The 27,328-nt window shown below is 56.6% G+C and overlaps 1 protein-coding gene across 2 annotated transcripts in view; it reads right to left on the bottom strand.

Annotated features, from left to right (window-relative positions):
• NPAS1 (neuronal PAS domain protein 1) overlaps positions 1–27,328 on the bottom strand; it is a 119,199-nt gene that overhangs the window by 18,240 nt on the left and 73,631 nt on the right. For both annotated transcript variants that reach the window (XM_075915360.2, XM_075915361.2), the window contains 5 exons: positions 19,623–19,712; positions 7,796–7,988; positions 6,275–6,390; positions 4,876–5,072; positions 4,335–4,441 (listed from right to left, as the gene is read on the bottom strand). In XM_075915360.2, the coding sequence (XP_075771475.2) occupies positions 4,335–4,441; positions 4,876–5,072; positions 6,275–6,390; positions 7,796–7,988; positions 19,623–19,712 (703 nt within the window). The remainder of the gene's footprint in view (positions 1–4,334; positions 4,442–4,875; positions 5,073–6,274; positions 6,391–7,795; positions 7,989–19,622; positions 19,713–27,328) is intronic.

The raw sequence follows: 27,328 nt of genomic DNA, 5'->3' as shown, positions 1-27,328 counted from the left end.
GCAGAGGCTGCCCTTGGGACGGAAGAATCCCAAGGATTGTCACAGGCTGGGGACCGACTGGCTAAGCAGCAGTTCGGCAGAAAAGGACCTGGGGGTTACAGTGGATGAGAAGCTGGATATGAGTCGACAAGGCGCCCTTGTAGCCAAGAAGGCTAATGGCAGATTAGGGGGCATTAGGAGGAGCATTGCCAGCAGATCTAGAGATGTGATTATTCCCCTTTATTCGACTCTGAGGCCACATCTGGAGTATTGTGTCCAGTTCTGGGCCCCCCACTATAGAAAGGATGTGGGCGCATTGGAGAGGGTCCAGCGGAGGGCAACCAATATGATTCGGGGGCTGGAGCACATGATAGAAATGTAGCCGTGTTAGTCTGGTGTAGCTGAAACAAAATACAGGACTGTGTAGCACTTTCAAGACTAACAAGATGGTTTATTAGCTGATGAGCTTTTGTGGGCCAGACCCACTTCTTTGATCTGAGGAAGTGGGTCTGGCCCACGAAAGCTCATCAGCTAATAAACCATCTTGTTAGTCTTTAAAGTGCCATACAGTCCTGTATTATGACCTATGAGGAGAGGCTGAGGGATTTGGGTTTGTTTAGTCTGCAGAAGAGAAGAGTGAGGGGGGATTTGATAGCAGCCTTCAACTTCCTGAAGGGAGATTCCAAAGAGGATGGGGAGAGGCTGTTCTCACTGGTGGTAGAAGAGGAGCAGTGGTCTCAAGTTACAGTGGGGGAGGTCTAGGTTGGATATTAGGAAAAGCTATTTCCCTAGGAGGGTGGTGAAGCCCTGGGATGGGTTCCCTAGGGAGGGGGTGGAATCTCCATCCCTAGAGGTTTTTAAGTCCCGGCTTGACAAAGCCCTGGCTGGGATGATTTAATTGGGGTTGGTCCTGCTTTGGGCAGGGGGCTGGACTTGATGACCCCTGAGGTCTCTTCCAGCCCTGGGATTCTCGGATCCTATGCCCCTTTCATCTCTGTCCAGCGCGGAGGGCCCCCGACTCGAGCTGGATGTCGATCAACTGGAGAGGGGTCAGAGAGGAATTAAATCTGCCTCGCAGGGAGAATCTCTAGGCGCTCAATTGATTAAGCGTAACAAAGAGCAGGCTAAAGAGTGACTTGATCCCAGCCCGTCAGTAGCTATAGACTTAGACTTAGAGGGAACAAATGTTTGATCCTCGGCTCTTTGGTCCAGCGGAAGAAGGTCTCACACCACCCCGTGGCTGGAAGCTGAAGCCAGACAATCGCCTGGAAATAAGGTGTCTGTTTTTATCAGTGAGAGTAATGAACCATCGGCACAATTGACCCAGGGCCATGGTGGATTCTCCAAACCTGGCAAGTGGGAAGTGAAGACTGGATGCGTTTCTGTCAGGGATCGGCTGTGAGTTCAAACCAGAATTAATCAGGGCATTCCTGCGGCCTGTGCTACACAGGAGGTCAGAGTAAACAACCAAGTGGCCACGTCTAGACTGGCATGATTTTCCGGGAATGCTTTTAACGAAAACGTTTTCTGTTAAAAGCATTTTCGGAAAAGAGCGTCTAGATTGTCACGGATGCTTTTCCGCAAAAGCACTTTTGCGGAAAAGCGTCCGTGGCCAATCTAGACGCGCTTTTCCGCAAAAAAGCTCCTATCGCCATTTTCACAATCGGGGCTTTTTTGCGCAAAACAAATCTGAGCTGTCTACACTGGCCCTTTTGCGCAAAAGTTTTGCGCAAAAGGGACTTTTGCCCAAACGGGCAAAAGTATTTCCGCAAAACGCACTGTTTTCTTACAGTAGGAAGTCAGTGCTTTTGCGGAAATTCAGGCAGCCAGTGTAGACAGCAGGCAAGTTTTTCCAGAAAAGTGGCTGATTTTCCAGAAAAACTGGCCAGTCTAGACACAGCTGGTGTGTTCAGGAGTGTTGAGAAGAGGACGGTGATCAGCTGGTCCCCATGTCCCCTGGAGGTGGGACAAGACGTAACGGCCTTACTCCGCAGCAAAGGAGATTTAGGTTAGCTCAGCAATGAGCAGCCTAGGATAGTGACTGGACCACAAGACTCTCGTGACCAAAACAGTCTCCCAGATAAGGCAGCCGGCGTGCCTAGCTTTTGTGGGAGGTGCTGATGGGACCGTGGCAGGGCTGTGATTGGCTGCAGAGGGAGCGCCCGGCTCTCGCAGGCAGTGTTCTGTGCAATCCGCATGCACCTTGCTTCACGGGCCCTGGCTCTGCAGGCGTGTAACACTGGTAGGAAAAAAACTAGGTGGATAGAAACCAGCAGGATCTGGCAACGCTACACGTGAGCAACAGGCCACGCACAGAGCCCTGATGGGCCACAGGTTGCCCCCACTGGTTAGAGAGTAGGAAAAGCTTTCCGACTTGAGGGGGAGGGTAGCTCCGGGACAAGATCCCCGGGAGGCTGTGGCATTCCTGTCCTTGGGGGTGTGTCAGGCCAGGCTGGTCTACGTTTACTTGGTCCCCAGAGCGCAGGGGTCTGGAAGTGATGGCCTCTCGAGGCCCTAGCAGCCTGACTTTTCTAGGAGGCCGGTGGTCCCTTCTCGGCCTTTGAAGCTGTCTGATGCCATCACCCAGATGGGTTCAAGGCCAGTTATTATTAATCACGCATTGCGCCTTTCGTCCAAAGCAGCGTTCATGCTGCCCAGAGGCCTGCCCGGGGCGGGATGCAGCAATTGTTTGAACACCTGCCCTGCGGCTGAGGCCAGGAAGTGCAGAAAGAATCCTGCATCCAGGGTTGGGATTTGGCCTGGCCAAGGAGGGCTTAAATGCTCGGCTTCTGGCAGGGATGGTCAGAAGATCTCTGATGACCGCAAGGGGCCTGGATCAATGTCCCCTCTAATTTTTTCCATCCATGTGTGGAATAAATTTTGTTATGTGCACCCAGGCACGTGCAGGTGTGCACCACCAATAGAAACACATGGTGGCAGCTGTGGGCAGCTTTGGGCACTCTGCCAATCAGCTAGGTGACACTTGAACTTTTCCGGGGCAGCCACCTAAGGGCCCAGCTTATAGGGAACACTGCTCAGAAAAGATAGCAGCCCCAGCAGTGGGGCCAGCCCTGACTGCAAGGAGAGAGCGCCCCCTGCTGTGTCACTCCCACTGGGTCCTGCAGCACAGCGCCCCCTAGCTCTGCGCTGGGACAATGGCGTCAGCGCTGGCTGGGACGTAGCTGGAGGTGCGTATCTTAGTTCGACTTTGCCTCCTGGGGCCGAGCTGGCCTGATGCCGGGGGGGTCTCTACCGGGCAGCTCTGTGGGCGGGGGCGGGTGGATAATCAGTTGAGCAGGAACCCAGAGCGCACCACTGGGGCCCAAAGGGGGATGTGTGCTTGGCGCTGGCGTGACCGCTCCGGGAATCCCGTGGCCAGGCGGGGGGCTCACCCTTCCAGAGGGGTCAGAGAAGGGACCTGCCTTAGCCCCTCCGGCTCCCGCTTAGCAAAGAGGCGGGGATGGGCTGACTCGAATCCAGTCTCTCAGGCTCCAAACATGCACGAGGGGGCTCTGTGACCCAGCAGCTGGAAGCTGAAGCCGGACACGTTCAGACTGGCAAGACGGTGCCCATTCACCAAAGAGCCACTGGGACCGTGGGGCGTGCCCGGGACGTGGCCTGCGGGGGCTGCTGGGGAAAGAAGCCCCCTTTGCCTTGCCCGGGAGGGGCGAGCAGGAAGGCAGGAACACGGCCCCTTTCAAAGCAACCCTGCGGCAGCCCGAGTTCCAACAGCAGCCACCGAGGCCACCTGGTGTCTGGCGCCACGCCGGACACTAGAGAGAAGCAGCTTAGACCCAGATCGGCCTGGGCAGCTTTACCCTTGTGCCCCAGAGGAACAAAGAGGCAGAGGGCAGGGGCATCGCCAGCAGAGGAGGTGGGGGGAGGAGAAGCCATCAGCAGAGACAAAGGGACAATTTTGCAAGTAACCTGGGGTGGGGGGAAGGCTAGGAACCTGGAGCCAGCCAGCACGCAGGCACACCATCTGCAAGCAGGGCCCTCTGCGTGAAAAACTGACGGTCAAAACACACCGAGGAAGGATGATGAACCTCTCCGCATAGATGAGGGAAACTGAGGCACGGCGGGGTTTGCTCTTTTTGGGGGGGGGGGGGCATGCATGCTAGGGGAGCTCTGGCACATCTGGGAATCACAGTCCGGTCTCCTGGCTGCCCAGCGCCTCACTCACACAGGGCTTCCTGCCGGACTGGGCATGCAAGGAAGCCAAGGCATCAGGCTGAGGACGTTGACAAGCCAAGAGACCCAGCAGAGAGGCCTGCCCGCTGGTTCTGACATCTCCCTTTATTTCCCTTCCCCCACCCATATGGCAAGGGGCAAGGGACCGGCCCGGAGAGGCTTACAATCCAAGTGGCTCTGCCGGATTCCTTCCACGTCCTCGCCATGGACAAACTGGTAGCAGCTTTTTCCTACCAGCTCCGAGGAACACAGGTCCATGTAGTCGCTGACCCTGTGGGCGGAGGAGAGGCAGGGCGAGTTACCAGGCTGGGAGGGGCAGACTGCGGGCTGGAGACAGAGCCAGAGGGAACGGGTGCCGGCCTGGCATGTGCCAGCCTGCTCGTGGTTGGCAGCGTGGGTAAATTGGCACAAAGCCACTAAGTCCTGATGGGGCTTCGGCACTATTGATGGCAACGGCCGATTGACACCAGCTGGTGACCCCATTGATGGAGTCTCACCCCCCAGGCTCTAAGATCCCTCGGCGCAGGGCGAGGGAGAATCCCGCAGCACACGGCCAGGCCCCCGTTAATCTGAGGCCAAAATAAAAGTCACAGGCCAACGCCGTCTCCAGCTTTACCCCGAGGGGGGGGGGCTGCATGCAGAGTCTGGCCCGAATGCCACTGACACCAGGGGAGGTGCTCTGGCCACGCCGCCCCCTGCACCCACCTGCTCTCGCAGTACACGATTTGCAGGTCCATGTTGACCCGGAACACAAACATGTGGCACTCGATGCGCACCTCGCTGAGCGTGGATGGCGGCAGCGTGTGGGCCAGGGCCACCAGCCCCAGGACTCGGCCCAGGACTGAATGGGCGTGGGAGAAGGACGGCAGACGGGGGCGGAGGCGGCCAGTGACGTGAATCACCTGGCGGGCGGGGGGAGAAAGAAGGTTGTGGATGGGCAAGGAACTGAGACGTCTGCCCAGCCACGTGCCACTGATGCTGAGTCTGGGCCTCTAATGCCGGGGCCGTGCTGGGCAGGAGTCAAAGGGGTCAGGGAGAGCAGGATAGGGGCAGTCATGTCTAGTGGTTAGAGCAGGACACCGCGTGACCCCAAGACTGGCCCTGACGCCTGACACCAGAAGCCTCCTGCTCTTGCAGATTCTTTTGCGCCAGGGCAGGGCTGCCAGCCACGGGAAGGCAAGGGAAGGGAAGGGGCTGGTGCGACCCATTCCTGCCTTGGGAACCAGGCAGCAGAGCATGGCCCCATAGCTGGGGGGGGAGTCTGAACACCCAGGCTCAGTGGAATTGATCAGAGGGGAGGAGGGGACAAGCTTTGCATGGCGATCAATCCAGCAGGCGCCAGGGAACGAGGAGCCGAGGGGGGCAGATGGCGGCCCCACAGGAAGGGGCCGGGTAGGAGGTGTCCTCCCCACCTGCCCTCACAGGGGTCTTAGGGCCCTTTTTACCTTCACAAACAGAACACCCTAGCCCCGCCCCTTCCCAAGGCCCCGCCTCCTTCAGGCTACAATCCACCTCCCTCGGTGGCTTGCTTTCCCATACCTCACTCACTGTCAGTGGGTTGAGGCAGGGGTTTGGGGCAGGGGACGGGCTGGGGGTGTGGGCCCTGGGGTGGAGCCCAAAATGAGGAGTTCAGGGTGCAGGATCGGGCTCCAGGCTGGGCCAGGAGTCAGGGTGAGCGCTCTGGCTCGGGGTGCAGGCTATGGGTGTGGCCGTGGGGGAGGGGTTTGGGGCGCAGTAGGGGGCTCTAGGTTAGGCAGGGAGGGGGAGGGATTTGGAGTCCAGTGTTGGGGGTTCTGGGCTGAGCGGTTTGGGATCCAGGAGGGGGCCCTGAGTTTGGGGGGCTAAGAGCTGGGGCAGGACGTTGGGGCATCTCTCAGGCGACTCCCGGTCAAAGCAGCCGGCAGGCGAGGAGGTCTCTGCACACTCCTCTTGCTCATAGGCCCCGCCCTCACAGCTCCCATTGGCCACGGTTCCCAGCCAATGGGAGTGCAGCGCTCAGCGTGGGGGCAGCATGTGGAGCCCACAGCTGGGGGTGCTCACTGGAGCTGCCAGGGTCCCTTTCTGGCTGGCTGTTACCGGGCGCGGGGTGACCCCGACCCGTTACCTTGTAGCCGGACGTCTTCACGTGCAGCCCTCGCTTGGTCAGGGTGGATTTCATACGGACGAAGAAGGATCGTTCCAGGGCATCGTGGTCGGGGGCAGCGAGGGGGGCGGCGGGATCTGGTACAGACACGGCACGAGGAGTGTCATTGGTCCGGCCCGCGGCACCCTGCCCCCACGCCTCCGCGCCAGGGGGCGTGGTCAGCCCCAGGCCAGGTCGCTAGAAGGGGCGTGGCCTTTTTCAGAAGGAGGCTGGCCCTCAAATAATGGTGAGGTGGGTGGGTCAGGGGACCTCCTGCAGGGCTAGAGGAGGAGTCTGTTTTCCTGCTGCAGCAAAGGCGCAAGGCGCTGTCATAACTGTAGGGTCTCCCGCGACCCAAACTCCGTTGCCCCCCCTTGGCATGTGCCCCTGGATCCCTCCCCGCCCCCAATTCCTGCCATCCACCCTACAAGTGCAAACCATGCAACTGCTCTCCTACGCCAGCTTTGGTCACCTCCAATCATCCCTCTGATCTTGAAATAATTCCTCCCCGTCTCCCCACCCCACACGTCCAGGCAGCCAGGAACAGATTCCTTCAAACCCCAAAGCTACCGTGACCTTGCATGCAAACCCCTTCCCCTCTCGGCGTGGGCTGCTCCCACCCTGCTCAAAGTGGGTCTGAAAAAATGACAGGGGGTGTCGACTGTAATTGGGGAGCAGCCGTTTTGCTAAGACAGTTGCCCCTCCACTCTCTGCCTTGCAACCCCCCCTTTAAGAATGGCACCCCCATCTCCAGCAAAAGTCCCCCCCCCCCAGGAGCACACACGGCTGCGCGGACCCACACGCCCCCAGCAATGCCGAGGACGGGCGGCCGTCTGCTTTCCGTCGGGGGGGAGCCGGAGCACGCGGTGTGCTCAGCTTTATATCTCATTCTCTTTTACTCTCCTGCTCCGTATAAATCTTTGAAAGGTTCCCCAGATAAAAGCCAAGCGGACGGACATCAAATGAGCTGGAAGGCGACTGAAGATTCCTTTTCCTTTCTCACCGCCCACCAGTCTCCTGGACGCCGGCTCTTCCGCTTGGCCCTGGGGTGGGTTTGTGTGTGCGTGTGCAGGGCGCGGGGGTGTGTGTTCATCTACAGTTAGCGGGGACCAGGTGAGACTGCCTGAACGCCAAGCCAGCACAGAGGCTGGGCTCCTACCGTCCCAGGGGTGGCAGAGGGCTTGGGAGGGTGGGGAGGGAAAGACAAGAGGGAAAAGGAAGGAAGAGAGAGAAAGAGGAGAAAAAGAAAGGAGGGAGGAAGAGGAAAGGGGAGCAAGGGATTGGAGAAGAGAGAAGGGAAGACAAAGAGTGGGGGTGGGAGGTCTAGTGGTTAGAGCAAAGAGGGTGGGGTACCAGGACTTATGGGTTCCACTCCCAGCTCTGGGACGGGAGTAGAGTCTAGTGGTTAGAGCAGGGGGGAGACCTGGCCTTTAGGATTGCCGGTTCGTTTCACAGCGGCAGAGAACTGGGGAGGGAGGGATCAAGCAAGAGAAGCCCCTTTACCGGGCTCAGAGGCCTCGATCAGGGAGGAGGTGCAGGAGGAGGAAGAGCTGGCCCCGGTGAGGCCGGGGGGTTTCTGGCTCCCTGGCGGGGGCCTGACGGCACTGAGAGGCGGCTTGAGCCCCAGCTGCTCAGCAACCTCGGGGTGGTCTCCGGGATGGATGTAGTCGAAGACGCTGCTGCCCGTCAGCTCCACCTGGAAGGCAACAGAGATGGGAGCGGGGGCGGATCAGCCGTGCCCCTGACACCTCTTAGGGGCATCAAGAAGCTGGCCGGGGTCCCTTCCTGTACCCTAGCCCCATGCGGGACTCGTGCCTGGTGCATCTGCCACCAAGCCGGGTGATGGACCCCAACAGCCCTCATCTGAGTCACCCAGTTTCCCCCTCCACACCCGGCTACGCTAGGCTCCGGCGCCACCCTTCCAGCAGAGAGATGGGGCGTGAGCTGCAGGCTGGGGGGGCGCTCGGGGCCAGGGGCTGCAGCCTTCTGTTTGTACAGCCCCTAGCACCTCGGGCTCCTAGGCGCTACCATAATACACCTAATAGCAATTAAAATGGACAGCACCGGGCACTGTGGGGCCTGGTCTGCGAATTTCCGTAATCGCGGTAAAAATGTGCAGCGCCAGGCGCAGTGGTGGCCTAGTCCATGGCAGACTCCTGGCTGAATAAGGAATAATGGGAGGGGGGCGGATGGAGGTGGGGGCCCCAGCAAACACCTCCCGACCAGACAGCGCTGCTGCCTTACAGGCAGCCTTCTCCTGGCGTGGGCTGGGCTCTTGCATTAGCTCAGGCCTGGGCGTGGCTCGCTGACTCTCCACGGGGGCGCCCCCCCTTGCGAAGGCACAAGCCCAGTGGACCACGTGCCCCCTTGTAAGGTGCGAATGCCACGCCGCCGGCCCCCCCGTCCTGCTCCCACCGATCGCTCGCGGCTGCGCCTGAGCTCTTGCAAGAAACGTCTGGGTGGAACGCCGGCTCGAAGCCCCCCGGCACACGCGAGGTCAGCCGGCGCGACCTCTGGGCCGCCTGCGCGGGAAGGGCAGCGCCCTCCTCGCCGTGCCAGCCTGCCCGGGAGCGGCGGCAGCCCCAGCGGATCCTGGAAGGTCAGCGCGTCGGGTTAACCTCTCCCAGCTCGGGAAGGGAGAGGGAGGATCAATAAACCAGCAGGCAAAGCTAGATTCTTCACCTGCAGGGTTCGGGGCTTTCCGAAGGGCTGAGAACAGGCAGCACCAAGCCCCGGCTGCCAAGGCAGCGACTGCAGACGGGCTAAGTACCGGTGCTGCCTAGGAGCCCGAAGACATCCTTGGGAAGGGGGAGAGGGGAAAGGCTAAGGGGGGGCCAAGCCCGGAGCCATACGGCTGCAGGGGAGGGGAGGCTGGAAAATAGGTTTCTGGAGCAACGGTCTGTACCCGAGACTCCTAAGTGCTACCACAATACACCTAATAGCCCTCAAATGTACAGCACCTAGCACAGGGAAGGGCCGGGTCCACGATTTGGGCTCCTAGCGTAATATACCCGATAGCCATAGAAACATACAGCACCTAGCTATGTCCCCTGCTAGCTGAGCACTGGGGCAGCCGCCCAGGAGAGCTACAGGTGCCGCCCAGCTGATTAGCAGAGTGCCCACAGCGGGCAGCAGGTGTGTCTCCTGGTGGTGCACACCTGCAAATGGCTCGGTGCACACAACAAAATTTATTCTACACACGGGTGGCCAAATGAGAGGGAACATTTGTGCCTAGCACAGTCCGGTCTCAGTCCATGACTAGTGTGCTTAGCCACTACCGTACTAGCAACACAAACGTACAGCGCCTGGCACAAGGGGGCCGTCGGCTACAACCAGGGCTTCTAGGCACGCCCATGTTCTACAAAATCATAATATTCTCCATGTTGGGACGGGGAGGGGGGGTCTAATGGTTAGAGCAGGGATGCTGGGTGCCTGGGTTCTATCCCCAGCTCTGGGAAGGGAGTGTGGTCTAGTGGTGACCGCAGGTAACTGTGAGCTGGGATTCCTGGGTTCTGCCACTGATGTAGGGGGTGGGAAATCAGGTCCATGCCATATTCATGCAGCATGCCTCAGTTTACTCAGCGATAGGGAAGGCTAATACCTTGCACTGGGGGTGGGGGACAAGGATTAATTAATGTTTATCGCTGGGAAAGTCCAAGCACCCTGAACCAACAGCAATGGCTGGGACTTGTACCCAAGGATCTCAAAGCACTTAAGGAATGCTGGCTTCTTGCCCACAGGGAAGGGCAGAGTGATCCCTATGGCCACAGTTATTCATGGGAGGCGCCCAGACGCCACAGGGTTGGGAGCTACAGAAAAGCCTAGACAGCGGGGAGCCTAGGGGCAGCCCCTTGCTCGCCCTTTCATGCTCAGAGGAGACAAGGTGCAGGGACTTGACAAGGGGCACACAGGAAATCAGTAGCAGAGGAAGTGGTACCCAAGTGCGCCTGGACTCCCAGGCTTGTGTTAGCCACTAGCCCACGCTACCTCCCCAACGGGCAGCATGATCCCAGCACCACTGCGGGGGGTAGCGCAGGGACTGACTACCGCAAACAGCCGAACCTAGGAGGCGGCTTCTGGCAGGGCGCTGGGCCGTGCGGATGATGGGCGAGGGGGCACTAAGAGCTGAGTGCAAGGGGGTGGGATACGGGAGTGGGGTTTATGTTTCCGGGTGGGGACGGTGGTGCATGTGTGGAAGGAGCAGGGGGAGACTGTGGAAGAAGGGAGAAAGAAAGAGAGAGAGAGAGAAAGAGGGAGGGAGGGAGCAGAGATGCCGCTCCATGAGCAAGGCTGGCTGATACCGCAGTGGGATGAGGTTGTGGGGGGTGTCTAAAATTTCCCCCAGATTGAGGGGGGGCTAATTCAGCTGCCCCAATCTGATGCCTAGCCTCAGAGCCTCCCCCGCCCCCCCGCAGCCTGCGGCAAGGTCCTCTCCATCCGCCCTGCCTGCCATATCAAAGGCTGCCTTCTCCTTGCCTGGGGTTGGCTCAGGGTCTGCAGCGTTCGCTGGGGAGGCATTAAAAGAGCCTGCGATTTGACTCAGACACGCAGGGCCCTGGGGAGCCCTCAGTGAAAACCTGATGTGCGGTTTAAAGTAGGCCCCAGCCAGGCGCCTTGGCGCTCTCCGTGCATGGGCCAAAGGGGATTGGTAGCCCTCTTTCACTGACAGAGAAACTGAGGCACGGTGTGGGGCAGGTCACACAGTGAGTCAATGGCAGACCCAGGAGTGGAAGAGCCCAGGAATCCATTCCCTTCCCCGAACCAGGGGCAGAATCCAGGAGTCTCATTGTGTGACCTGGGGCAAGTCCCTTCCCCACTCTGAGCCTCAGTTTCCCCTCCCACTCTTTGGACAGTAAGCAGAGACTGTCTGTGCAGCACCTGGCACAGTCTGAGCTGGGCTCTGCACAGCACCATACAACGGTGCCCTGATCTCAGTCAAATAATTACTAGCGAGTACATATCCTCTTCAAGGCCCTGAACCACCGGCCCTCTTAGAGCCAGGAGCAGAACCCAAACTGCTGCGCTCCCCAGTGGACCACACTCCCCTTCTAGGGATGGGAATAGAATTCAGGAGTTCTGACTCCCAGGCTCCACCATGTCTGCTCTAACCATTAGGCAAGGTAGCCATAGCAGAGCATCCTGCATACTTCCCTTGTTATCTCTTCTATTGCTAAAGCATAATCAGAGATCCCCAACCATGTGACAGACTGGCAAGGGAATCAAATTGCTCACCCAACACAGAAATGCAGCCACCTCTGGGGTGGGAAATGGCAGCTGTTTATCCAGGCATCGCTCATCCAGCACTGAAATGCAGCCACCTCTGGGGTGGGACATGGCAGCTGTTTATCCAGGCATGGCTCACCCAGTACTGAAATGCAGCCACCTCTGGGGTGCTGCGTGTCAGCTGTTTATCCAGGCATGGCTCTCCCCACATGGAAATGCAGCCACCTCTGGGTTGGGTCATGGCAGCTGTTTATCCAGGCATGGCTCACCCAGTACTGAAATGCAGCCACCTCTGGGGTGGGACATGGCAGCTGTTTATCCAGGCATCGCTCATCCAGCACTGAAATGCAGCCACCTCTGGGGTGGGACATGGCAGCTGTTTATCCAGGCATGGCTCACCCCACATGGAAATGCAGCCACCTCTGGGTTGGGTCATGGCAGCTGTTTATCCAGGCATCGCTCACCCAGTACTGAAATGCAGCCACCTCTGGGGTGGGACATGGCAGCTGTTTATCCAGGCATCGCTCATTCAGCACTGAAATGCAGCCACCTCTGGGGTGGGACATGGCAGCTGTTTATCCGGGCATCGCTCATCCAGCACTGAAATGCAGCCACCTCTGGGGTGGGACATGGCAGCTGTTTATCCGGGCATCGCTCATCCAGCACTGAAATGCAGCCACATGGTAACTGCAACAGCTATAACTGTGGGGGCTGCTCCCCGGGGCAGAATCCCACATTAGGGGCTTTCCCAGCACACAGGCGCCTGGCTGCGCTGAACTCACCTCCCGCGCCAGTGGCTGGAAAAGACCGGAGCCGACTGGAGGAGGCGCTGTCCCTGTATGGGCGATGGCTGCAAGGGGTTGGCTCCCCTACCCCGACCTGGAGCTACAATGCATAGTGGGGGGGGTCTCCCCAACCCAGGTGCCCCCTGGAGAAGGCGTGCCCCCCCCCCGCCTCCAGGGGGATGAAAGGAGGGTCTCGAGCCGTCAGACTGCCAGCAGCCATGGGGGGACCAGACATGGTGGCTGTGGGGGACTGTGGGGTGCGTTCCCCCCTGCACTGCGCCCCAGCCCTGAGGGGAACAACCCCTGGTTCCCCCCTGCATGGCAAAGTGACCCTGGGAGGGCAACACATGACATTTAGCAGTGGGTAATAAGGCCAGTACCACATGCCTGACCAGCCCTCCCTTGGCATAGCCCAGAGCTGGAGCCAGGATGCCTGGGGTCGCTTGCCAGCTCCGGGAGGGAAGTGAAATCTAGTAGTTAGAGCAGCGGGGGTGGCTGAAAGTCAGATTCTGTGCCCAGCCCTGGGACTGGCGCAATGTTCCCTCGATTTTTCCATGAGCGTGCAGCATAAATTGTATTCCATGCACTGAGGCTTGTGTGGATGTGCACCACTGGTAGAGACACACTGCCAACTGGGGGTGCTCTGCTAATCAGCTGGGCGGCACTTGAATCTCTCCTGGGCGGCCGCCCAAGCGCTCAGCTTACAGGAAACTCTGTGGAGTGGGGGCTAGTGGTTAGAGCAAAGGATGAGGCAGGCTGGGAGCCAGATCTGGGTTCTGTGCCCTACTCCAGGAGGAGAGGGTCGTTCAGTGGTTAGAGCAGAGGGGGGTGGGAGTAAGGCTTCCTGGGTTCTATTTCCAAGTCAGGGCAGGGAGTGCTGCCTAGTAGGTGCAGCAGGAGGGCCTGGCAGTAAGGACTCAGCACTTAAGCGGTGAGAGAAGAAGGAACGCTATTCAGCAGGGTGCCTGGGTTCTATCCCCATCTCTGGTACACTGGGTGACTTTGGGTGATCATCATGCCTCAGTTTCCCCCATCGGTTTCCCAGATGGAATCCCTTCCTGTCCCCTACACTGACCAAGTTATGTTTGCTGGGGACTGAGCCCCCCGCCAGAGCAAGGCCAGGAGGGATGGATTTGCCGGAGAACCACCAGACGCAATCCGGCAGGCCGGACCTGGGTTTGACTGGCTCTGACCGTCAGGATCTGTTGTTCCAGAGCCCAAGGAAAGAGCCGCAGAAGATCTTTCCAGTGTCTCTGTCCTTCACCTTGACAACAGAAGAACAATGGAGAACAATGGAGAAGGCCCGTTTGCATATCAGCCGTGGGAGCCGGATCGATGGATCGATCTTCTCCCTTGCGCAGACCGGGGCTCTGATCCCAGCCTCCGCCTTTCATGCCCCGGTCCCCTGTGGCGATTGGAACGGGAAGGGGAACGGGGGCCGCAGAGCTGCCAGACTGGCGGGCATGGGAGACCCCGTGTTTGGGCCACGCGGGGGCTGGGGGCTGCGTCGGCTTTCCAGACACCCGGCTCCTGTTGGGAGGAACGGTCGGACGTCACCGTCGGAATCTCAACGCACGTCACAGGGATTTAACCACACAGCCAACCCACCCGGATTCTCCCATGTCGTAGGAGAGGAAACTGAGGCACGGAGAGGACTGGGGATAGCCTCCCGGAGTTTTGACATAGAGCCCTGTCACGTTACTGAATTTTAAAGATCACTGCTGCACCCATGGGGGGGTAGGTGCCTCCAAAGTCTATACAAAGGGGGGCCGTGTGAGGTGTCACATGAAAACTTCTGGTCTACTGATTCTGTATATGCTATTCATGTACAGTAAACTTCCAATAATCCGGCACCTTTAGGACCCAGGGGGTGCCGGCTTATCAGATATGCCGGACTATTGGAAGGGAGGGCTATGAGGGGTCTGGGGTGGAGTGGTGTGGGAGGGGATGCCACCCCAGACCCCTCATAGCCCCCCCTTCCGATAGTCCGGCTCTGCCCCAGGCGTCCCCATTCAGCCGCTGCTGGTCAGTTTCAGCAGCGGCTGAATCGGGGCACCTACAGCAGAGCAGCTAAGGTGCTGCCGGGTTGGTCCCGCAGCCCCAAGGGGCAGCGCTATGGGACCAACCCGGCAGCACCCCAGCTGCTCTGCCCCCGGCTTCCCCGATTTAGCTGCTGGTCAGTTTCAGCAGCGGCTGAATTGGGAAAGCCGGGCGCAGAGCAGCTCCAATTGTCCTGCTGCCTGGAGCACTTCCGGGTTCCCGATGGTGCCGGACCATCAGGGGTGCCGGAGCATTGGATGCCGGACCAATGGAGTTTTACTGTACTTGTATAATATCTGTATGTGGAGTTATAAATATGTACTCTGTGTTGATGCTGGAAAGTCTCTGTCTGAGACAGAGCAATAGGCAAAGAATGTTCAGCCAGTGGCTACGCTAATTAGTGAGGAGGCAATGAATACACACCTGAGGAATGTGACTGATACCAGCAAACCATGCATGTGAAACACAGATCAATCACTCGAGCATGTGACCTGCTCTGGCCAGGAGGATGCCAGGAGAGGTATATAAGTGCCATGTGGCACCCTCCATCTTGTCTTCAGTTCAGCTCCTGATCCCAGATGCAGCCTTGCAAGAACAACGAGCCGGAAAGAACTGTGGACCCATCCTGACACAGGATGTACTCCAGAGACTTATATGCTAGGGCTGTGTCTAGACTGGCAAGTTTTTCCGCAAAATCAGATGATTTTGCGGAAAAACTTGCCAGCTGTCTACACTGGCCGTTTGAATTTCCGCAAGAACGCTGACGATCTCATGTAAGTTCGTCAGTGTTCTTGCGAAAATACTGTGCTGCTCCCGTTCGGACAAAAGCCCTCTTGCGCAAATCATTTGTGCAAGAGGGCCAGTGTAAACAGCACAGTACTACATGCATCTGACAAAGTGGGTCTTTGCCCACGAAAGCTTATGCTCCTACGCTTCAGTTAGTCTATAAGGTGCCACAGGACTCCTCGTCGCTTTTGCAGATTCAGACTAACACGGCTACCCCTCTGATACTTAGCACAGTACTGTTTTCTGCAAAAAAAGCCCCGAGCGTGAAAATGGCGATTGGGGCTTATTTGCGGAAAAGCATCCTGCCAATCTAGACGTGCTTTTCCGAAAATGCTTTTAACAGAAAACTTTTCCGTTAAAAGCATTTTCGGAAAATCATGCCAGTGTAGACCTAGCCGAGCAGTTTATATTGAGAACGTGGTGTAATGTATTCTCCTTAACAACCTTACTCTCATGCTTTTCTTTCTTTTAGCAATAAACCTTTAGATTCTAAAGGCTTGGCCCAGCGTGGTCTTGTGGGTAAGATCCAGAGTGTAAATTGACCAGGGATTTGTGGCTGGTTTCTTGGGACCGGAAGAATCTGTTCGGGGTAGGTGAGATTGGATTCTATAACCCCTCACCTGTGTTAGGCCCGGGGCTGATTGGGGCACAGGGAGAGCTGGGGGGTCAGAGGGGTTTTGCTCATGAGGCTTCTGTCTGGCCAGATTGGCAGCTGGAGCGCTCAGTGTGACTGGCTTATAGCCTCAGTCCATCATAGCCCCACTTCCCCCCCAGAGCTGGGACGAGAACCCAGGAGTCCTGGCTCACCTGTGGGCAGAGAATAGCCACGGCACAGTCCACCCAGTCAAGCCTTTGATACACCCCCTAGGTGCCCTGGGGGGGCAGAGAACAGCCACAGTGCAGGGGGCTTGGCCACAGTCTGTCCCCTATAGCGGGGGGTTGGGGACCGGGTCTTTCCACCAGTCGGTGTGGCCCCCTGCCCTGCACTGCGTTCCACCACCGGGCACTGCCAGAGCAAACCGAATTCACCCCTGGGGCACTGCCCGGAGCCCAGATCTGAGCCCCTGCTCCGCATGCGGCAGGGCTCACCTGGAGACACAGAGCTGCAAATAACCAACTGAGCGGAAGTATTTTCAGCACACGTGTGTGTGTGTGTGTGTGTGTGTGTGTGTGTGCGGAAGTATTTTCAGCATATGTGTGTGTGTGTGTGTGTGTGTGTGTGTGTATACACATGCCTGTCTCTGCTGCCCCCTGGTGGTTTTGTTTGTGTGTGTGTGTACATGCAGGCTTGTCTCTGCTGCCCCCTGGGGGAGAGGGGTGTGTACATGCATGCTTGTCTCTGCTGCCCCCTGGTGGTTGTGTGTGTGTGTACATGCACGCCTGTCTCTGTTGCCTCCTGGTCGTTGTGTGTGTGTGTGTGTGTACACACGCATGCCTGTCTGCTGCCCTTTGGTGGTTTTGTGTGTGTGTGTGTGTGTGTGTGTGTGTACGTGTACATGCACACCTGTCTCTGCTGCCCTCTGGGGGTTGTGTGTGTGTGTGTGTGTGTGTGTGTGTGTGTGTGCGTGCACGTTTCTGCTGCCCTCTGCTGGAGTGGATGGGTCTTGCTCTGTGTGTGTGTGTGTGTGTGTGTGTGTGTGTGTGTGTGTGTGTGTGTGTGTTGGGGGTACCTGAAGTCCATCACTGAAAATTCACTCAGGATGTGTCTACACAGCACCCTTAGCTCGAAATAAGCTACGGAATTTGCGCTATGCAAATTGTGTAGCTTATTTTGATTGTATTTCAAAATAGCTTATTTCATAATTTGGCGCTGTCTACACAGAGCCAAACTTCGAAATAATGCGCTATTCCAAAATTCCCTTAGCCCCCATGGAATGAAGGTTGCCGGAACAAGCCGCCTGTGATTTCGAAATCTGGTTCGAAATAAGAGGCAGCTCCAATAGACGCGGAAGAGCCCTCATATGTCACCTGCTAGTGACTCCTTATAGACTAACAGATGTATTGGAGCATAAGCTTCCGTGGGCAAAGACCCACTTCGTCAGATGCATGTAGTGGAAATTTCCAGAGGCAGGTATAACTATGCAGGCTGGAGATGACGAGGTGGATCCAATCAAGGAGGACGAGGCCCACTTCTAGCAGCTGATCTGGAGGTGTGAATTCCAAGAGAGGAGACGCTGCAGATTCAGACTAACACGGCTACCCCTCTGATGCTAGTGACTGCTATTGATTAGTCACGCGGCAAGGGCCAAGAGACGCAGCCACAGGCTAGTGGACCCGGAGGCCGCCAAAGCCCCCGTGTTTGCTAGGGGGCTACTGCCAGGCTATTCCCACGCACTTCATGGCTCCGCGGGGGGACACGGTGGGAGAAATGTCTCCCTCTTTTGTGCAGAGACTTGGTGTGAACACAGCGTCTGCATGGTGCAGGACGGGTGTCTCGGCTGGTGCGGGCCCACCTGGGCGAGGATCCCCGCAGGAGATGCCAGCTAGAAGGGAATTAGGCCTGGTAGGGTCATCCCCCAAGGTTCAAAATCAGGAATCAGAGCTCTCAACCCGTTCCCCCAAATCCATGAGATTGGCTCAGAAACTAGGAGATTCTGTAGCCAAAAAGGTGCTGGGTTCTGTCAGTTTGCCTGCTGGGTTTTTGAGCTTTCCCGGGCCTTGTTTGCCAGGAGATGCAACAGAAATGTGCTTATTTGTTGGACATGAAAGCTGCGATCCTTGTGGGCCTGGACTGCAGGGCAGGGCACGGGTATTGCAAGGGCCGGTGACCCTGGCGTGTTGTGTCTGTTTCCCGAACCCCTGCTTTGCATCGCGGGCCTTTCTCCAGTGGGGTCCGACAGGAGACCAACCTGCCAGGGCAGGGTGAAATGTGGGGGGAATGTGATCAGGTTTGGCCAAGGATGGAAGGGGGGCAGAGGAGGGTTCTGCTTTTGGCTGCTAGGCCAGGGCTGCAGCTTGGGGAGGATCCTTACCCCTAATGCAGAGATGGGGCTGAACCAAACCCAGGGGTCTGGGGACATCAGGACCTGAACCTGTTCTGGGTCAAAACAGTGTATGCTGGGCCCATCCTTGCCCACAAGGCTTGGGCCTGATGCTGCATTGTTCTAACTCGGCACTTGGGGGCCGGGGTACGGGGAGGGCTGCTCTAACTCATGAGCTACTTCCTGTGGGTCTTGGGGGTGGAGAATAGTTACAGCGCAGAGCACTCCAGCCACACCCCAATCTACCCCTCAGGGGAGCAAACAATAGCCACACACAGTATGGCTCAGTCCCATCCCCGATCTGCCCCCTACGGGCCCTGGGGTGGCAGGGAATAGCTACTCTGGCCACCCCCCTGACCTACTCCCCATGGGCCCTGGGGTAGAGGAAGAGATAGCCATGATCTAGAGGTCTCCAGAAACACCCCCGATCCCTGGGGGCAGATTCAGCAAAACTGGCAATTGTGGGGGGGGGGGGGGGGTATAAAATCATATCTGGAAAAACATTGGAGAAGATTTTTTGAAAATGTTGAACTGCCCATAAACCGTTGACTAACACGGCTACATTTCGACCACCAAAAAACATTGTGATCTTTCCTACAGAAGCAGACTTGTGATGTCACCATTCGCTGTATTTCAGACATTAAAAGCTGTCAGATGGATTGGCCCACAGTGAATGTTGCAGGGAGGTGGGGGGGAATGTCATTTTATGAACATTTCTCAAATATAAACAGAAACCTGAACATTTTTCACAGGGCAAACAATCTATTTCCCAACCAGCTATAATTCCCATCAGACCCCCAGCCTGGTGACGGGCCCTCTGCAAGGTGGGGGGCCCACAGACACGTGACATACCCTGGCACATAACCCTCCTTTCCTTGCCATCCAGACCTCCGCTGACTGTGACCAGTAGCACCTGTTACCACATCCAGCCCCCAATAAAGGACAATCCAGCCCTTAATTTATATGTCTGACTTCTCAGCATTTTCCAGCTGCTGGCCTTAGAGCATGTTCCAAAGAAGGATTAGCCCCATTTCACAGATGGGGAAACTGAGGAACAGAGTAGCCCACAGTCAGGGAGGAAAGTCAGCAGAAATGTTTTACCTCCACAGCCACCTGCCCCACTCCCTTCTCCGAGCTAGGACTAGAACTCAGGTGCGTTGGCGCCCAGCCTTGTACACTAACCACCAGCCTCAGCAATAGCCTCCAGCCCAGCCCTGTGTTTGCCTCTTGGTTCCCATTAGACAGTTACTGCCTGGCTCTTGCTCACACTGCACTTAACGAGAGATGTGCCATTGGCCTCAGTGGGAACCGGGCCACTGGGGATAACACTGCGGCTCGGTGGCAAACCAGGAGACCTTTTTCCAGCTAGACAGTTGCCTTACTATGCACCCGGCAGCCTGCTGGGTCACGTTGCAGGTGCATTTTAAGCCGCCGCACGGCCTGGCCACCTGATTGGAATTTTTTTCTAACGCGGATCCATTATTCATGGGAGTGCTCAGCTCGCTGTGCTCCTACCTGCGAGAGCCCGAGGTAAATAGACACCGTCTCGGAGATGTAAAGAAACTTCCCCTCTTGGTTTAGTGCAAACACAAACCCGTCCAGAGACTGAGAAGAGAAGAGAGAGACAGAGAGAGAATACATTTACTATGCAGCTCACTCGGGCCAGGCACCGGCGGCGCAAAAGCATTCGGTACCCTGCGGATTAGCTCTCCGTCACCGAGGCTTGCTTGGGCACGCGCCAAGCCTGGAGAAGTGACTTCATTTCCCGGGCTGGCCCTCATCTGCCGGGGGCTTCAAAGCAGACAACTCAATTCCGGAGGCGGGGGGAGAAGGAACATCGCCTGCTCAAAATAAGCCCGTGGACGGGAAAGCCAAGTTGGGACCAAAGCCCCTGTGAGAAGCTGCAGCTTGTGAAATTGCACGGCAATCTCCCGTCTGTCTGTCTCCCCCTGGCGTCGCCTGTCTTATGCCCAGGGCTGTCTTTTGGTGCCATGTTTGCCCACTGGCCTGAGTGGGGCTGTAGGTGTCACCGTAATACACCGATTAGCAATAGGAAGGTACAGCACTGGGCACCAGGGGATCCTAGTCTCTAAGGCTATGTCTACACAGCAGCGTTATTTCGAAGTAATGGCGAGCTGGAGGGCTTCTTACTCCGACTCCCGTAACCTTCTTTTCACGAGGAGGAAGGGAGGCCGGAGGAAGAGCGTTCTTCCTTCCACTTCCTGCCATGCAGGCAGCGCCACCAGCCGAATTAAGCCATTTCGACTTCAGCTACGCACTTGATGTAGCTCCAGTTGTGCAGCCTACTTTGATTTTTGCCCTGCTGTGTAGACGTGTCCTAACTGGGGTGCATAGATGTTACCGTAATACACCTAATAGCAAGAAAAAGGTACAGCACATGGCACAATGGGGTTCTGGCCCATGACTGGGGTACCTAGCTGTTACCGTAATACACCTAATAGCAAGAAAAAGGTACAGCACGTGGCACAATGGGGTTCTGACCCATGACTGGGGTACCTAGCTGTTACCGTAATACACCTAATAGCAAGCAAAAGGGACAGCACGTGGCACAATGGGGTTCTGGCCCATGATAGGGGTACCTAGCTGTTCCCATAATACACCTAATAGCAAGAAAAAGGGACAGCATTTGGCACAATGGGGTTCTGGCCCATGACTGGGGTACCTAGCTGTTACCATAATACACCTAATAGCAAGAAAAAGGGACAGCACTTGGCACAATGGGGTTCTGGCCCATGACTGGGGTACCTAGCTGTTACCGTAATACACCTAATAGCAAGAAAAAGGGACAGCACTTGGCACAATGGGATTCTGACCCATGACTGGGGTATCTAGGTGATCCCATAATACACCTAATAGCAAGAAAAAGGGACAGCACTTGGCACAATGGGATTCTGACCCATGACTGGGGTATCTAGGTGATCCCATAATACACCTAATAGCAAGAAAAAGGGACAGCACTTGGCACAATGGGATTCTGACCCATGACTGGGGTATCTAGGTGATCCCATAATACACCTAATAGCAAGAAAAAGGGACAGCACTTGGCACAATGGGGTTCTGGCCCATGACTGGGGTACCTAGCTGTTACCGTAATACACCTAATCAATAATAACAATGGTTTGATCCTTTCACAGTGCTATGGGAGGCCCTTGGGCCACATCCCATCTCCCAGTGCTCTCTGTGACCCCAGCAGCTGTGCACCCACACGGCTGCTACAGGGCAGGACCGGCCCAGGCCCTGCTACCTCATGTGCCTCACGCCAGGCCTCCGGAGAGGCCACTCTCGTCATCACAGCTGATCTGATCTTCCATGTCACACCACCGACTGATTGGCCACAGCTTGCGTTCCCATTGCCCTGGGCTAGTTTTAACTACCCAATCAAGGCTGTGCAGCCCTTCGTCTGTGCCCCTGAGCCAGCAAAAACATCTGTTTCAATAACGCTACATCTGGCCAGATTGAGGGGGGCGAGGTCCATTGGACCAACCTCCCCCACAACTGCTTGCCAGCATGCCAGGCATTCAGTCCATGGTGCGCTGAATGAGGCACATATGGAGCTGTGTGAAACACACCACAGCCTTAGCCCGGACCTGTGTAAAATGGGAGCTGTGAACTGGGGGCATGGCTCCCTCCCCTCCCCCACCTCCCCACCTGCCTAGGGGAATGGGGAATCACGGGTCGGCTTTCTGAGGAGGCGCAAATTGGAGCCTGCTGCAATTTATGGAAGGAGCAGGAAGGTTAACGCCAGGGTCCTGGCTAAATTCCAGCTGGGTTGTCTCTTACCTCCATACATTCCCCTCTCCGCGGCACTGCTCTTCCTGGCCTGCCCTAGGCTGGCCTGTGGCCTGGTGGTCGAACAGCCCCTGCGCCCCATCCCACAAGCGCCTGCCTCTGGGCAATGGGTTGTAAACAGCTGCTGCGCCCCACCCCAGAGGTGGCTGCCTCTTGGTGCTGAGTGCTCATGGTATAATCATCTGCCGCGCTGCACCCTAGAGGTAGCTGCATCTCAGCACTGGAGGAGAAGTCCCCATTGCCCCACTCCAGAAGCAGCTACGTTCAGGTGCACTGCCGGAAGTCCCATTCCGACGTGAGGGGTGGAGGCAAACCTGGCCTTTCAGCACCAGATGACAGCGCTCGGTCTAAACAGCTGCAGTACACCCTCCCCCAATCACAGTGCTGCCTGTGAGAGCTGGGCGCTCCCTCTGCAGCCAATCACAGCGCTGCCTGTGAGAGCCTGGCACTCCCTCTACAGCCAATCACAGAGCTGCCTGGGAGAGCCGGGCGCTCCCTCTGCAGCCAATCACAGCGCTGCCTGTGAGAGCCAGGGCCTCCCTCTGCAGCCAATCACAGCGCTGCCTGGGAGAGCCGGAGGCTCCCTCTGCAGCCAATCACAGCGCTGCCTGTGAGAGCCAAGGGCTCCCTCTGCAGCCAATCACAGCGCTGCCTGGGAGAGCCGGGCGCTCCCTCTGCAGCCAATCACAGCGCTGCCTGTGAGAGCCAGAGGCTCCCTCTGCAGCCAATCACAGCGCTGCCTGTGAGAGCCAGGGCCTCCCTCTGCAGCCAATCACAGCGCTGCCTGGGAGAGCCAGGGCCTCCCTCTGCAGCCAATCACAGCGCTGCCTGGGAGAGCCAGGCACTCCCTCTGCAGCCAATCACAGCGCTGCCTGGGAGAGCCAGGCACTCCCTCTGCAGCCAATCACAGCGCTGCCTGTGAGAGCCAAGGGCTCCCTCTGCAGCCAATCACAGCGCTGCCACAGTCCCATTGGCGTCCCTCCTCCATTCTAGGTACACAAGCGCCGTGAGCAAACCGTCCTGTCCCACGAGGCCGCCTGGGTTCCTACAATCTTGCAGCCCCCTGCGGTGAAGGAGGCCGCTCTCTAGCCTAGGCTGCCCACGGCTGGGTCAGACGGGTTCTCCGGCCCTGGGTGTCAGCCCGCCTGAGCCAGGGTTTCCCTTTCTGAATGCGACTCCCCACCGTGCTCCTTCACTGGGTCTGCGAACAGAAGCGAGGTGCCAAGGGCGCAAAGCCTGCCCGGGGGCGAATCTTTTTCCAATTTACTTCTGAAAGAGGCTACACGGGGCCAAATTTCGGAAAAAACCCTCTCTCGGAACATCCCTTCTTCCTCGTAACACAAGGTTTACAGGGATGCCGAAAAAAACGCCTCCGCTTTTCCGACTTTTTTTTTTTTTTCGGAAAAGCGGACGCATTTCTCTGCAGTCTAGACATAGCCTCAGTGGAGTCACACCTGCTAGGCCATGGCTGGACTGGCCCGTGTGCACTGGGGTGCCCAATGACTCCCCCCCTCCTCCCCTCCCTCCACAGCCTTAATCCTTTCAGTGCCAGCCTCCTGAGGAGGAACAGTCACCCTCTCACTGTGTTGCCCTATAGAGTAGGATGGAGTGGGCAAGATACAATCCATGGGCCAGTTCTGGCCTGCCAAGCTGCTCCCCCGCCCCCTGTAGGCACCGTGCGTCCCTGGCAGGGCCCTGGCCACGGGTGGGGGGAGAGACTTCATGTGCCCCCCACTCCTAGGCCAATCAGGGCCTGGGGTTAGGGGTGTGTGCAAAGTCTCCTCCCCTTGCCAGGGCCCATGGCACCAGAGGGAACCGCCAGCTGTTCAGAATGGCTAGCGGCTCCCTTAGGGTTGCCAAATACTTTCACAAAGAATCCCGAACATGGTGGGGAAAAATTGGTTGAGAAAAAAACCAAACAAACGGGAGACCAAACTTGTTGAGTAAAAAAATTTAAAAAGTTGCTGCGCCTTTAAATTCTCCCACTTCCCCCGCCCCCACCACATGCGGGAAGGGAAAGACGTCCCGTCGGCCTTCCATCTGACTAGGGTTGCCAGGGGTCCGGTTTTGAACCGGACAGTCCAGTATTTGAGCTTTCTGTTCGGGAAACAAATTGAGAAAATAGAAATGTCCGTTAGTTTCTAAATAAGTTTCAATGTAGATTGAGATGTAATGTCACACGTGTCTGGTATTTTTGTTGAAACCATTTGGCAACCCTACACCCGACATTTTACATGTCTGGAATTTTCTGGGTTTTTTTACTGGACAGAAGACACAATTACCGGACTGGCAGGGCAAGGGCCAAGAGATTTCACATGCTCCCCTGTCCCGGTGTGGGGGGAGGCACATAAAGTCTCCTGTGCTTCCCCCAGGGGCATATGGTGCCTAAAGGGAACCACCACTTCTGCTTAGGCCCCGCCCCTTCCACTGAAGCCCCGCCCCTTCTGGGGGTGGAGCTGGTCTGCGTACCACTCCCAAAATGGGTGAAGTGGCCCTCCTACAAAAATGATTTCCCACCCCGGATTAGGATGTGCAGAGAGAGCCGAGTGCCGAAAACTCTGAGCTTCAGAGGGGTAGCCGAGTTAGTCTGTACAGGATACACTTAAAAAACAACAAATAGTCTGGCAGCACTTTAAATTAAATGTAAATGTAAATACGCTGAGCTTAGGGTGAGCGCCTGATCCCCGGCCTGGCCACCAGCGGGCACTGGGCAGCCCAGTCAGGCAGTTGTGCAGTTAGCGTCAAATTTGGGTGATTTTAGGTAGCGGATTTCTTAACTCTGCAGCTCGCCCCATGCTGCGGCTGGCCTGGATTTCCTGGTGGAGTCACTCCAGCAAAGGGTCCTGGGGCCTCTTGCCAGCTCTGGCAAGGGAGTGGGGGGCTGGTGGGTCAGAGCAGGGCGGGCGAAGACAGAGTTAAGTTTCTGGGGTTTATTTAGTCCAGCTGGCGGGGGAGGGAGAACAGTGTCTGGGGTGGGGGCTGGGAGCCAAGCCGCCTGGGGTCTAGCCCCAGCTGGGGAGAGAGATGCTGTCGCAGGTGGGACAAGCTGGGAGCCAGGCCGTTTGGGTTCAATTCCAAACCCTGCCACCAACTTTGCCTAGGACCTGGAAGCCCTGGCAGAACCACCCAAGCGCCCCACCGACCAACCAGAGGGCAGCTGGGCCCCGAGCCTTTGACCCCAGCACCGCGTGCAAGCGGCTTCACGGAGCAGGAGCACTTGCTCCCGCGCGGCCTGAATCTCTGTGCGACAGCCCCCAGCCGCTCCGGAGAGACAGACGAATAACGGGAGACACATACTACTGCCAGTCCTGTCGGGGCGGAGCCGCGCGAATTAAAGCTGCCGGGCCATATTGCTTTTGGATCAAGTGGTCGCGATGAGTCCCTCGCAGGTTAACAGTAATTAAACACTTGACATTGCTCCTGGGGGAGGGGCCTTTCATGTAATGGGGAATTGAAGTGTGTGTAGGGAGGGAATTCCCCCCCCACCCAGACTATACCCATGTCAAGATTATCACAGATGACGGAGGGGAAGGAGACAGACACCTGTCAGGGATGATCAAGACCAGTGTTTCTCAACTTTTTTTTTTTTTTAATAAAGTACCTTTTTTTCAAAAAAACATTATAAGTACCCCCCTTAAAACAATTCTAAGTACCCCCAGTACCTACAGTTTTCAGACACAGACTTTTTTTTTTCTACCCTTGCAACATGTTTGTTGAAACAACTTAATCGTAGCTGGGCAGGCGATGAAATTTTTGGGTGCAAAAAGTACAAAAATAATACAGCGCTGTAAAACACAAATTCAGTTTTCTTCAACTGTCAGTTGTGTTGACGTGCCCCCCAGACATCTGTCGAGTACCCCCTAAAGGAACTGGTTGAGAAACACTCATCTACGGTGCTTGGTCCAGCCGGGAGGACAGGGGACTGGCTTGATGACCTCTCAAGGGCCCTGCCAGTTTTCGGATTCTAGGAGTCTATGATTCTATGAAATGCAAAACCTGCCAGCTCCTCCCAACAGAAGCAAGGTTTTCAATAGAATGAGCTAGCATGCAGCTTGCTCTGGGTCTGTGTCCGGCTCCGGGGAAGGGAATAGCCGGCTCAGCGCAGGGGTGCTAATTAGCTGGGGCCCCTGGGCACAGGCCCCATTGACCAATCCGCCACTGTGGAAGGGCAGAGCGAGTGGGGTTCCGCAAGATCAGTCCCGAGTCCGGTTCTCGCCAATATCTTCATCAGGGACCTGGACAATGACACAGCGAGCACGCTTGTAAAGTTAGCAGACAGGGCCAAGCTGGGCGGGCTTCCAAGCGCATGGGCGGACAGGTTTAGCATTCCAAATGATCTTGGCAGGGTCTGAAATACAGCGGATGAACTTCATTAAGGGCGAACGCCAAGTGCTCCACGGAGGAAGGAGCCGTAGCCCCAACGCAAGCTGGGCCGTGACTGGCTGCCCGGCAAGGAGAAGTGTGGAGAAGATCTCGGAGTGACGCTGGATCACAAAGTGAACGTGAGCCAACAACGTAACACGGGGCGAAAAAAGTGACCCTCCTTTTGGGCAGCATGAGCAAGCAAGACACGAGACCTAAAGCATCCGCTCTGCTCCACCCTGATAAGGGTCAGTTAGCAATAAGAGGGTAATCAGAGAGGGTTTGGAGCCCTTATTGGATGAGGGAAGTAACCTAGGCTATGTCTAGACTGCAGGCTTCTTTCGAAAGAGAAATCCGCTTTTTCGAAAGAGAGCACCCAGCGAGTCTGGATGCTCTCTTTCGAAGACGGCCTCTTTACATTGAAGAACGCCTTCTTTCGAAAGAGGAACTTTCGAAGAAGGCGTTCTTCCTCATGAAATGAGGTTTACCGCCATCGAAAGAAAAGCCGCGTTCTTTCGAAATAATTTCGAAAGAACGCGGCTTGAGTCTGGACGCAGGGGAAGTTTTTTCGGGAAAAGGCTACTTTTCCCGAAAAAAACCCTGAGTCTGGACACGGCCCTAGTGACAGATGATATGGGAAAAGATGAAGTACTCAATGCTTTCTTTGCCTCTGTCTTCATGGACAAGGTCAGCTCCCAGACAAATGCACTAGGCAACGCAGTACGGGAAGGACGTGGACAGCCCTTGGTGAGGAAAGAACAAGTTAGGAACTATTTAGAAAAGCTAAACACACACAAATCCATTGGTCCGGACTTAGTGCATCCGAGGGTACTGAGGGAGTTGGCAAATGTCATTGCGGAGCCTTTGGCCATTATCTTTGAAAACTCGTGGAGATCGGGAGCGATCCCAGATGACTGGAAGAAGGCAAATGTAGTGCCCATCTTTAAAAAAAGGAAGAACAATCCAGGGAACTACAGACCAGTCAGCCTTACCTCAGTCCCCGGAAAAATCAGGGAGGGGATCCTCAAGGAATCCATTTTGAAGCACTC

Source organism: Pelodiscus sinensis, chromosome 18 (assembly GCF_052426305.1).
Source record: "Pelodiscus sinensis isolate ZL-2025 chromosome 18, ASM5242630v1, whole genome shotgun sequence".
In the NCBI taxonomy this organism is placed as follows: Eukaryota; Metazoa; Chordata; order Testudines; family Trionychidae; genus Pelodiscus; species Pelodiscus sinensis.
The sequence above is the reverse complement of the archived record's forward strand: the minus strand, read 5'-3'. Positions and strand labels throughout refer to the sequence as shown.